The sequence below is a fragment of the Pseudopipra pipra genome, chromosome 9 (assembly GCF_036250125.1).
Source record: "Pseudopipra pipra isolate bDixPip1 chromosome 9, bDixPip1.hap1, whole genome shotgun sequence".
NCBI classification, from domain to species: Eukaryota; Metazoa; Chordata; class Aves; order Passeriformes; family Pipridae; genus Pseudopipra; species Pseudopipra pipra.
The window spans coordinates 16,814,013-16,827,743 of record NC_087557.1 but is presented as its reverse complement, the minus strand read 5'-3'; the positions used below and the strand labels follow the sequence as shown (position 1 = coordinate 16,827,743).

Below are 13,731 nucleotides of genomic sequence, written 5' to 3'. Positions count from 1 at the left end.
TCCCCTCAAATGGTGCCTGTGGCTATCACTGCAGTGGCGTAACTTGTCTCCTTGAATTCAGACAGCAGGAAATTCCCTGCTGATCAGGTTTTCCTGAATGTCATCTACAGGAACTTTTATTTTAATAATAATAAAGAAAAATCTGCAATTTGGAATTAAAGACGAATTGCAACCATGTTATTTCTTTAGTTTAGTCTTCTAGACACTGAAAAGAGAACAAACAAGTTTTAGCTATCTAAGTAACTGTAAATATTACTAAAATGCATGTTTGTATAATGACGTTCATGATTTTCCTGTGAAAGAGATCAACTAAACCCCTTGCACATATTTTAAACAAAGATGATTTTTCTTCCTAGAACTGAGTGGAAACATCGAGGTATTTACTTGGCATAACTCAGATACAATAAATCACGCTATCTATTTTGAGCCTAGTCTTAAAAATCCACAACCAAACTTACGCTAACTTATGGGAAGAACGAAGGATTTTTTTTTTCCCAGACCAAAGAGGGTAGCATTTCTTAGGTATCGGCATTCACTTAGAAGAGGGCAAAGACTGGGTATGGCATTTAAAGTCTCTCCCAAGCATTCATTCTGAAGTGCTGCAGTACAGCAAAGATAATAACTAACAGATGGACTTTCATTCCTAAGTGGTGAATAACCTCTTCGTGTGGTTATGATTTGGTGAACATGGAAGTAGGGAAATGCACTCGAATTAGGTATGAAATGAAGGTTGTATGGCAGAAAATAAATGCAATATATTGACACAATGTACTTCGCTTTGTCACTAGGATTCTGACATTCTAAAAAGCCTAAGACTGTAAATTTTATTAGTCCATATACATGAAAAAATTAGAAAATTCAATGAACAAACCATCAGAGATCTCAGAAACAAACAAACAAAAGACTTGCTGTAATACTTCCTTTATAACTAACTCTTATCAACAGCAAAACAGTATGAAAGAGTACCCTGTCTGAAAACTCTTTTAAAGGAGGAGGATGGGAACCTAATTCGAGCTGATATTTTAACATGAAAAAAATTATACTACAGTTTACACAAATATATAAAACCTGCTAGCTCCTCCTTCCACTCTTGGTTATGTGTCTTCTCCTGGTCTAGGGGCTCCATAATTTGCCTCAACAAATGTTCACTAACTTCTCCTCCATACTATTGATACTTGCATAACTCAACCAATACTGATAAAGACCAGATGCCTGGCCAATCCCTTTTCAAGTCAAATCCCCATCTTAAGTAACACTTCCATCAAAAATGTGCTTTTTCTGGAAAAAAAAAAGGAAAATTAGAGCAAGAAACCTTCTCTTAGAAACCATTTGGACCACAAGTCCTGCTAAGAATCAACTAAAAAAGTACAGGAAGAAAAGTTGCCAGCATATCAGGAAAGCATGCTGGATATTATGACCATCTCCCAACTACACCTACATACACAGAATACATAAAGGCACATCTAAATAACGAGAAAACCATGAAGCTGTTCCTTTTTCTTGCCATATTTTGGCCACAGGTCATCCTCAAACAAAGACCATCTTAAGACCAGGTGTAACAATCCAGTGTCTCCTCTCTTTTATGGGCTGTAAGAGGCTCTGCTACTAGGGAAATCTAAGAACTGCTAAAAACTCAAGTGTAAAATGGGGAAAAGAAAAACTGAACTCACAAACCCCCTCTTATTACTAATATATTTCAGGGAGTTAAAACATCCTGGAAGAAAAAAAATAATACCCAGGTGAAGACAGCAGGAACACCAATTGTCACCTGAATTATTTGACACAATAGTAGATGTCCAGAAAGATTTAATGGTTTGTTCACTTCTACCCTAGAAAATTGTAAGCAGAAAGAAGAGATAAGCAAAATAACACTACAAGTACATCACGATAGAAGCACAAAGGCTGTCCTTGTTTAAACCTCTTGAGAATGAGGCAATTGCACAAAGAAGAAAAGCAGAGTAAAAGCTGTTTAATGACAATAATGGAAAAATGTATCAATTGATGGCAAAACCCATAAAGGAGATAAGGCAACTGGTGCAACAATTTAGTGGACTGAGCTTTAAGAGTGATGTGGTAAAAGGATTCAGGACGCACAATGATTTAAAGATTAATTGAAGTACAGAACATTCTGCATCTTTTAGTTATAAAAGAAAGGACAACAAAACAAAAGGAAAATGTGAAACCAGCAAATGTCAGTTTCTTGCATTTGGCAGAATTTGGTTCAAAGAATACAGAAATAAAGTGATACTGAATTTCAAGAATGCAAATACTTTCCTCATCTCTTATGACATAATGAAAAGAAGGAACAAAAATCCAGCAGCAAGTAAAGATCCTATAATTCAACTGCATCACGGCAATAGTTCCTTCCACACAAGGGAATTTACTTGCTTTCTGAAGCCAGGCAGCTTTACAAACTGCTCAAAAGCTCAAGGTTTACAACTCTTTAAATGTTATAGAGCTGAGATACTGAAAAAGGGTACATCACAATCATGTAAGGCTACTATATGACTTAGATAAAGCACCAAAACAACCTGAGTTAATGATAGCCAGAAGGCCTAAAGCCAGAATGAAATTTTCACAAGGCAAAAGTTCTCATTAATAAGAGAGTGAGCTGACTACTGCAGATGAATGCCTGAAGTTTCAGAAACTGAAAAGGTATCAGTGGCATATTTAGTACAAGTAAAATCTGTGCATGGTTCCCCAAAAGTGCAGGGAAGTCAAAATATGAAACTTGTACCATTAATACAATACTGGCATGATCACAGGGAAAAAGCCAATGCTGTAAGTCTAGTTTAATTACAGCACTCTGTTACAGAGCCTCATGGAACATACCTGTAAATAATTTTAAGACGTACAGATCACACCAGGGGATATCAAAGGCTGCAACGAAAAACTCCTAATACATAAAGCTCAGAAAACTAATAGGTTAAATCTCATTTGACAAATTAATGAAAGCAAGCAGTGCACTGCTAAAATAAAGAGAAATATAAAACTGATGAGAAATCAGTCATTGTAAATTGGCAACACTTTTGCTATTATGCTTGGGTTAATTTAATGAACTACCACTTCAGGAAGAATTGATATCTCTCTTATTTTGAATCCCTAGATAGCAAATATTAACTTCCAAATTTGGTTCATAGGGAGAGAGCCTGAATACCTTTAACACTGTACTGAGTGGTGGAAACATACACAAACTTATACTTATTTGCATGGGAATCACAGTGCCATAAATCTTCCATTAAGGCAATGGGTTACTAACGCTTTACAATGAAAAGGAAAAGCTATGAATTAAAGAAAACAAATTATTCTCTTGGCAAACAAGCAGGAAGGTCAAACACTGAAACAATAAGCCCTTGTTCATTTCCGTCAAGAAAGAGAAAAAAACAGAGGGATTCCCCTTTGGCAGCATCAGGAGGAAATAACAGGTTTTCTCCTTCCTGACAAGAACACAAAGAAGTTTTCCTCTACTTTGCCTCTGTGAAAACAGTGATGGCTGTGATGCCATGTTTCACAGTACTGCAGATTCTAAGTTCAGCCTATCACTTCAAGCCCAGGACAGAGTTTGTATCTTTGCTTCTAGAAGCCTCTTACTTCAACCTCCCCATGTTCCTGGTCCCCAAAATTGAAAAACTCTGCAAACTTTATGATAGCATCTCATCACGTCTTTTTCTTCCAAGAAACCAGCAGAAAATCCTCCTTTTCCTTCAGAAAAATATTTTAACAGCACCCCACACAGTTGAATTAAACCCCTCAACACATCTCATGACACTTATGCTGGACTGGAATAGGACAAATAGTTTGAACATTACTTCTGCTCTACAGCTCATTTTTACCAGCTCCTTCCCTCAGCCAAGGGGCAACACATTATTCAACAGGGTTTTTCCAACTGCAATATTTTCTTGAATTTCATAGCCTGTTTTCTTGCCTTCAAGTCTGTTTTATATGCAGTATATGTACTGCATGCTACACAGTACATGAATTTCCATACTATGCATATGTTACACAGTACATACATACAGGCCAGTTCTCCCCAGTAGAGATGGCAGGCTGGAGCAAACCACAAGATTTGTTCTTGAAAAAGCCTTTCCTAGATGCATATTTCCTAGGAGAGAGGACAGAAAATCTGCCTGTGCATGTGCTGGGTAGGCTGCTCCCATGCTTCAAGCCCAGTTATGATGCAAAAAAAGAGGATACAGTGTAGTTTTGTGTTTTAGAATTTGAGGCCTGCCTACCTTTTTTGCAGCATGAAGGGTCTGAGGGTCTGCTTGTGGTGCTTACAGAACACCACTACATGACTGGACAGGTCAAACCACTGGCTGAAGCCAACTGTGACACTTTTATTGTTATCTCATCCTCCATCTCTCTACGTATGTACTCCTCCTCTGCTAGCTGTCTGAATTTAACTTGCTGCAATACAGACAGCAGAATTTGGGAGCAGAGGCTATGACTTCAAATAAATCTTTCTGCAATAAATGTCTCAGTCAGCAACACTCTAGCAACTCTAATGCAATACCATTAATTATAAAACAGTTCATCCAAAAGAATTCAGCATGGGTTACAAAACACTGGATTGTTACTTTTAAAAAAACAGGCGTCAACTGGTTCATAAAGGAATCTCTTTCAAGAAAAAAATGAATGATTGCTCAAGATAGTAAAACAGACAAACTCTGGGTTTTTATTTGAATAATCCCAAAAATCTTCTGAAAGGTCAAGTAATTATAGTCAGACATCTGACACATTTAGCTATGCATGCTACAGATTCAGACCATACACACACATTCAGCAATTACTAGTTTTCTGCTTTCCATCTATGTTGTGTAATACAGGATTCCAATGAAAAACGTAAGTAGCTAGGAAGGAAAAGTGAGTGTTTTTTACAGTAAAAGCTGTGTAACCTGGCATCTGTTGCTCTGCATCGCTTTTGTCAGCAGAGAGACTGATTTTCAGATAAAGAAGGAGCATGTGAAAAATGACACTGAAATGGTTGCAGTAACAAACTCGAAAGCTTGAAATAACCTGCAGGAAAACGTAACAAAGTATTCAGTAAGAAAAGTTGAAGTTTTAACAGGAAAACTCCACGACCCAAAATCTAGCACTCTGGGAAAAAAAAGCAGCAAGTATTAGTACACAGGAACGCTGTGTTTAAGAAACAGACTATAGACCAAATTCTATGTTCCCTTGAACAGACCAAATTCTATTTCCCCTTGAACAGCACAAAGTCACCAGTGCCTGACTACAGTTATGCAGTGAAGAATGACTATTGTGAGCTAGCTCCCTGCTTTTGTAAAGCTGGCAGAGCTCCTTTTGTGCCAGCTGCTGCAAGCTAGAGAGGAGTAATGAATTCTACTGTCAATCTTCTGGCATAGGTTAAAGCCAGCTTGGGGTCTGTTCCAACTCATGCCAAGGCCAGCAGTTCAACCAGGGATTTGTATCCTTAATTCCAGTCTCATGTATATCACGTACTACACAAATGTGAAAAGAAATTGCTTCCAGGGTAAGACTAGAGAATCTTAAATACACCACCCCACATTTTTCAACATTTGCAGAAAATGCAAAGGATGAAATTATGCTTGAAACATGCCAATTCTAGCACATTTGTTTTGCTAGATGAAGTACTATTTTTGAAACAAGGTTGTAATAAGATGGTAAGAAGAACTGATCCATGTACTGCACTAAGAGCAGTGACTTTTTAAAGAAACTGAGTTTTATATGAAAAGCAGAAAGCAGACTATATGCTGTCTTGGTTTTACATGAAGCTACTCATAAATGCTAATGCAGAAGGAAGTGCCCTATGAAGACGGTATGAAAAATTAAGGGAAACACTAACATATCAATATTTGAGGCTACCTTCAATGTATTTCAATATAACAGCTTTTTCTATAATCTTAAAATCACTGACAAAACAGGTAACTAATAGACATTTTTAAGGATAGGGACATAAAGATGCTAAATACTACATTAAAAAGGATTTAGTTCCATTACACTTCTACTACTTTCTGAATTCCAAGATGATTATCCAAAAGTCTGCTGGCTTATCTGCACATACTAAAGCAAAAAGCTTCACCTTTCTAAATCTATTACTGTGACTACTGAGACCTACTGATGTCCTCTAACCCTTAGTTATTTAAAAACAACAGACTGCAAAAGAAAATTCTCTTTGAGCACAGAAACTCAGTCATCCAAGGAAATAACTCTCATTTCTGCCAGCTGATCTTGAGACAGGGAAGTGCTCCAGAATTACTAACATCATCCAGCCTTCTGGGAAACAACTGCATTGAATCAGTTAAAGCAAAGTAAGTCTTCACCACCATAAAGCAATGGCATTCAGTAGAGAAGAACCTCTGATACTTGCCTAGCAGATTTTCTACTCTGTGGTCCACCAGAAGTAAGTGGCAAACGCGCCAGTGTTCTCATGTGCACCAGCCAGTGTCACCACAGAGAGTAAGAAGCACCTTGACGCTGGAACTGGCACAAAAATTCCTTTGATTTTTTTTTTTTTGCTTTCTGAGTAATTGAAGCATGAGCTGCAGCAGTACTACTGACACAGAAAACAATTCTACAACTGATTCTATATACATCCCTGTATGGTGTGGGAGTTTTACAACAGGAAAGTGACAGGATACAATCTGGTAACACTCTGTACTCCAGCTCCTTCAAGGATGTGGTCCACTGAAAGCAGTGGGCTTTGCAAAGCTCTTAAGCCAACCAGGCATCTATATTTTCCAGGCATCTAAATATCCTGTCAGTGTCTACTCCTATCTTCAAATCCCCAAAAAGTTCTCTACAACAACTTATTCTGAAAAAACATTCGCACGCCATTTGGAATAGGCAAAAAAGAACATTATTATACAAAAGACTTAACACTGATCCTTAAGAAAGCATTATTTTTTAGTTCTATTAAACTAAATGCATGTGATTAAAGAGTAAAGGATCTAAACTAGATTTGTGCAAGATGTTACTGAACCCAGTAAAAGAGATACCAAAGTATCTACTGTAAATTGGCCTGATAAGGCTATCCTCAGGAAAATGAGAACCTGTATTTCCCAAACCAGACTGTATAATTTAGCCATTGCATCTTTCCTTTCCTTAGTGGAAAAAGCAATATTCTTACCATATGAAGTCACTTTGAAGGCAACCCAAATAAAGGTCTGAAGATAGTCAGGACACTAATCTATCCTGAAGAAAGAAAATACTACTTATAAAAGAATGTAGACTGTAAAAATCATCCAAGAGGCAGCAGTTAAACCTTTCTTGGAATAGTTACAGCTGAGGAGAGAATGGACACCAATCACCAACTAAACATTGCATAACAGGTGATAGAAGCAAGCAGTACCAAATGGAAAACTATTCTGACCCATTCAAATGCAGATTTTTTCCAAGGTTTTAAAGGAAGAAGATAATAGCATAACGCTCGTTTTTTCAAATCCTCTTTCATAAGATTCCTCATAAAGTACATGTAGTTAATGAGAAGACTATCAAATGTAACTAACAGTTATAGAGCATTAGATAACAGGTAGGAAGGAGAGGAGAAATAATGCTTTCAGTTACCCCAGGTAACTGTGGAGTGCTACTACTTAATACTGAAAGGAATTCTTACAAGCTGGTTTTAGAGAAGACAGAAATAAGAGCTTATCACAACGTTTTCTAAGAACTGTCCCCACTGATGATAAAAGACACGTAGCTTGAGGAAAGCAAGCACTGTCTTTGGCAGCTACCCATGATACCTGCACAACAGTGGTTTTCTGAAGTTCTGCAGAAAACTGTGAGAAAGCAGAAATCTGTACTATGTGGTTAATTAGAATTTTTGGAGAAAAAAGACCCAAAAAATTTAAAGCATTCTACAAAGGACCTTCAAACTAAAAGGGCCATTTGCTGTGAAACACAGAAAACAGCCAAAACTAAACCACAAACTCCTGTTTCATAAACAATTGCAGGAAATACTAAAATCCTTCTGTAGCATACTTATCTTAAAACTAAAAGACTAACATTTTGTAACCTATAATAATCCTGCTTAGATGCTCTCCAAAACACCACTGCTTTTCCTCAATAATATGCAATTGTAACTATGAAAAGTAGTTTTTTGAAAAGGTTCTGCTAAGCCTAAAAACAACATTTGATTTAACAATGTATTTTTACAGCTTTTCTAGTATCTCGTGCTTGTGGAGCAGAAAGTTTTCTGGTGGTCATAGAAGTGGTGGATAACACAGCATTCATGTAGACTTAGATGTACTAGTAGCCTACACCAATCCCACTCCTTCAGTCTGCCCACAAAGTGATGGAAGAGCATTCTGACGTACAGGAACACAGCCTAAAATCTTGCAGAGTGGTGAGACACAGGATGAGGAATTACTCTGAGCTGACAGTGGCACTCAAGGCTACACAAACTAACAGATCCCCACTGTTAAAGAAACGTGGATAAAGAAAGGTGCGAGAGCTCTGTTAGCACTCAGCTTTTGTTCCATACTCAAGGCCACTGAGCAGCAAGCTGGTCATGGTTCAGTCACAAGTACTTCCACTGCAATTCCAAGCACAGATTTATAGAATAAGGACCATTACCGCCCCAACTAATTTAACCAGGGTTGGGGAACAAAAAGGAGAAGAAATCAAAACAAATTCTCCCTTACTTAACTGTAATGTAACTACAGTAAAAATTTGAATTCCCTCATAGAGCCTTTGTCACAACAGCTACACTGGCACAACTGCACTGAGAGTGCCTGCTGGCACAGACACAGCTTATGTCGACAGATGATTTACTGCTGACACAGCAATCCCATAATTTCAAACAAACTTTGTTCCTTCCTTTCAGAGGAGGAATTTTCTTCCAATATGCTGTTTCCTTGACCTGTCTGCACTGCCCCAGCTGGGCCTACTCTGCCAACTTATACGAAGAGATTCGCATAATTTCCTCACTGCCGTGAGGAACTGCAGTTCTCAAGTCAAAACACTCTTCTATTTTAACTTTCTACAGTTCTTTTTATACTATAAACTTTGCATTCTCTGAGTGGGATAAATACCAACTACTCCAACTTTGTTATCAACCAACCCAGCTGATTCTGGGAATACAGATGAGTCTCAAACTTAAGAATATTAAAGTTAATTTGACTTCATGAAGAATTCTCACTCAAATCTGTGAAATAATAAAGTATTATAGAGACTTCAGAAGAGGAAAATGATTAAGTAATAACAAAACTGATGAGCACAAGAAATAGTCAACTTTGATATTAAACTGTCTTTTTTTCCCAAGCCTTCTACAAAACTTACAATACTCCACTTCAAAAGATCAAAAGGTAAACTTTACCTGCTACTACAAAACCAACTTTTCCTTCTTTCCTAAGAAAGGAAATGTGAAAGACTATATTGTCAAAGTCTCTTCAGCTCCTCACCCCACCCCACCAGCAAGTAGACTGGGGGGCACAAGAGGCTGGGAGAAGACACAGCAGGGACAGCTGATCCCAACTGGACAAAAGGGACATTCCATAACATATAAACACATAGTTAGTGTATAAACTAAAGGCAAAGCTGGACAAGGGCTGCTACTTGGGAACTGGCTGGAACTGGGCAGTGGGTGGTGAGCAACTGCATTGGGCATCACTTGTTCTGTATATTCTAATTATTTTATCATTATTATCCCTTACTTTTCTGTCCTATTAAACTGTCTTTAACTCAAAACAAGATTTTTACTTTTTTTTTTTTTCCCCTGATTCTCTTCCCCATCCCACTGGGGATGTGGGGTGTTGAGTTGAGTGCCTGTGCAGTGTTTAGCTGCCTGCTGGGCTAAACCATGACATCCAGTCAGCAGGTACCTCCTCAGACTCTCAAGACCTTTAATACATGATCAAGAGAGGCCTTGCCATAACATCCAATGGGTCTTTCAGTACTCCAGGACAAAATCCATCAGGCCCCAGGGACTTCTGAACATTCAGCTGAAACAGCTGGTACCTGACAATTTCAGTGTCCACAAATGAAAACTCATTATTCCCACACCTGTAACCCTCAGACACAGGGTACTGAGCAGCCCAAGGCATTTCATGTTTTTTCCCTGTGTGTAAGAACCATGGTTCTGTATCCTCAAATTCACTTAAAACCAACAGGTTTCTAGCTGGCAACTCTGATGGTAAATGTTACAACCATATTTCAAATAATGATTGTAAAAAGAAAAAAAAAATCAATCAAAATCATTAACAGTTTGGGCCTGAATTCAAAGTACATTACACATTTTTAAATGTTATTGGGGAAAAAATACAGCACAAACAGGAAGCTCAGTTACAACTAAAATTCTTTTAATATACCTTTATTCTGCCTTTAGAAATAACATATCGTTTCAGGGAAGCATATTATTTACATTTGTTACATTTGAAGACAAGAATGTACTTTAAGATGCCTAACTAGGAATCACTGGTCAACCACAATAAGCTATGATACTAAACTGATACATATCCTTTCCAGTAACAATGACAACAGGGTGGAGTGTTCAAAATGGTATTTAAACCAGCAAAAATTATTTCCTTAAAGTTCAGGATTATTTTCTGTTCTGGAAACAAAGAAAACAATTCTGCACAAGTCTGAATTCTGGAGACAAAAGCCCACACCCAGAAATATGGTAACATGAAGAGTAATGAGCTGGTAACTTTGAGAAAAATGTATAATTTCAAATGCAGTGACTGGATTCTGATATACACAATTTTTGCTGCAGTGATTTAAAAAAACAACTCTCTTCAACTATCACTTCAACTCTCGTGGGGAGGTTAACATATCCACAGAGGAACTCCCAGAAGGGAATGGATGTCTACAGTTTTTTAGCACTTTAACACAAACCTATGTTCTGTTATACTGGCATGGGCTGCTGCTGAAGCAGCTCAGGTACAGGCACACTTAATAATTGCACTGAAATTTCAATGTTGACATAGTAAAAGACAAAGAAATAGCATTTTTGCTGAATAATTTTCAAGACAGCTAGTAATTACTCATGAAGTTTAATCCATGAGATTATGTAATCTCCAATCATAATATTGAAAAGACTAAGAAATGTGTTATTTCTTTTTGTTATTTTTAATCAGTAAGCACACAAACTGAAGAACCATCTTACCTGACAGAGTTTCGGCTCCTGTTTTCTATTTTCATTAAAATTTGTACATCTGACTGAGGAGATGCTGTATAGATTTTTAATCTGAAAAGAAAAATGCAGTAAAGATGAAGAAACAGTGATATACAATGACTTTTCTTCTTATCATCCATAAGAGAGGGATATATTTTGCATGTCAACAGCCAGAAGAATGTATTTTTTTCATGAAGACAGTTTGCCACATACTAAGTATTTCCTATAAATGAGGGTTATAACTACTAGTATGTTTTTCTAATTACTCTAAAGAAAAGATTTACTGTCCCCTTGATTGAGGTTAATTATGGTTACATTTTTCAGAATTAGTTACTTTATTTGATCTTTATGCCAGGAGCCGATTTCTTAATCTTTTCCTGGTTTAAATTTGGTGGTTATACCCCAGGGTTTGCTGGTTGGTGAATGTTAGGGTGATTTTCATCACATGTACTGTTGACTGGGAACTCAGCTCTGCAAGATGAAAGTGCAGCTAATTTAAGGTATTTATTCAGAACCATTCCCTTCTTTTATTAGTGCATTAGATGAAATAGGCAGAAAAGTTATTCAATACACACCTTTGACAAACTACAGGATCCGACTCCACTGGATCAATGTACGGCTTAAGGATATCAGTGAGTGTTTTATCATCAGGCACCCTTTCACCAGAGATAAAAATCAAATATGTGAGACATGGTTCATCATGTACACAAAAATCTATTATGAGTCACTTGGAGGAACCCGTATATTTGCACGCTAGAGTGGCACAATTGAGTAGTTTATGGGAGGATCATAAATGTGTACCAGTACTGCATAGACATCGACAGTTTTATCTCCATTTCAGCACTGGAATTTCACAGGCATATACCAGGAGTATACAGATGCATCTCTAGTTTCTAACCCTGCAATAGAAACATGCTGCCTCTACAGCTCTAGAAGCAGACAAGGGCATATTTCTCACCCCCCTTCAGGCTAGGAAAAAAGGAGAAAGATTTGTCAACAAAAGCTTATTTTTCAGCCTTTTCAAAATGTGCTTGTGGGCTTTCCTACAAAGCAAACAATGCAACCATTTCACCCTATATGAAGGTCAGCTCCAGAGTGCAGGCAAGGAGGGATGGCAAATCTTGCTGACCATCTGCTCCATGAGAATAGAGTATGTTAGGTGTATGGGTATTGCTATTACGAATACACAGGCTGCTGTTTATATAGAGAAAAGGATTAACAACCAAACATTCTGACTGATTTGGAAAGCCTGCTAGCTTTCAAAGAGGAAAGGACTATACAACTTTTCAACATTTTTAAAAATTTAAATGCCCTTTTAATTAAGACTAAAATTAATTCCCGAGTTTACCTTACGTAACAGAACTAGATAAGAACTGATCAAAATGTTTTGCAATTCAACTTCAGCAGATTAATTTAAACTTTATAAAAATCTGTTTTTCAAGTTCTGTACCGTTTTAAAGTGTACTCAGCATGACAGTGAGGAAATACGAGCTTCAAATGCCAGTAGAACTTGTTCTCCCTAAAAAAAAAAAGAAATGCATATTCTTAGTGTTAGCTGATAACTGCTACTTGTTTTTTCTATGATAAAGCTGGGTAGCCTGTAATATGGATGCACGAGAAAATACATAGTTAAGATTTTGAATGGCTTCAAAGAATAAAAGGGACATGCAGAGAAGCTGAAGTGCCCTTTGAAAGATGCAATGCTCCCAGATCCTGCTGAATTTCAAGTCCTGTTCCTTACAAATACACCAATTAACTGATCAACAGTATTTCACATTTTAAAAGGGAGTATATTCCACATGCCCTTTAATTTCACATCACACAGGACAGATTGCCAAACCTGTGCAGCAAAAACAGCCACAAGTCCCAGCTGCGGCCAGGTCCTCAAAAAACATAAAACAGGGGACTTGACTTTTCCCAGCAGTGATGGCCTCAACAGAAAGTCTGTCACGGCCAAGGAAGGAAATTGCATTCTGACATAATATGTATAAGAGAAGTTAGAAAGACTAAATATTTTACAGAATAAAAAGCTTTGTAAAGACAAAAAGCTCTGTAAAGCTCTTGTAAATCTTCCCTTTCCAGCTAGCATAATTAATACCTGAGAACAGAAGCTACTGAAGCATAGTTCCAGAAATCTTAAGAAAGGAAGTATTACCTAGAGGATACTTTGCTAGATCAGGAAATCTCTTCCTGCCTTTTTGCTCATCTGCAGAAATCAATACTGACCTAAGACAAAGCATTTTTCCTCTTATTGCTCCGAATTCTTCCATTCAGTATGGCGAATATAACAATACCTTTCTCAAAGAATCCTCTAAGAGAAAGCACAGTCTAAAAGGTTCATGGCCCTTTGCTCTGGATCAGAATTTTACATGACAAACAGCAAAGATTTAGAAATCAGAGGCCAAACATCTATGTGAAGCATAGGAACGTCTAATGGTAATTCTCTCTGCCTCTTTTTTTAACTATTTTTTTCAACACTATTTAAGACCAATGAATCATTGTATCCAGAATAATCACAGTCAATTATCCAAAGATTCTGGTACTACAATTAAAAGTAAACACAGTGTTGTTCCAACATGTTGTGTTATTTGTTTATCAGGCAGATGAAACATTAACCAACAGGTTCTAGCTGGTTG

General features: G+C 37.3%; 1 protein-coding gene across 1 annotated transcript in view; it reads right to left on the bottom strand.

Annotated features, from left to right (window-relative positions):
• ZNHIT6 (zinc finger HIT-type containing 6) overlaps positions 1–13,731 on the bottom strand; it is a 37,573-nt gene that overhangs the window by 12,902 nt on the left and 10,940 nt on the right. Inside the window, exons 6-8 of the mRNA XM_064664829.1 lie at positions 12,546–12,614; positions 11,671–11,751; positions 11,087–11,167 (exon numbers count right to left, since the gene is read on the bottom strand). Coding sequence (XP_064520899.1) covers positions 11,087–11,167; positions 11,671–11,751; positions 12,546–12,614 — 231 coding nt within the window. The remainder of the gene's footprint in view (positions 1–11,086; positions 11,168–11,670; positions 11,752–12,545; positions 12,615–13,731) is intronic.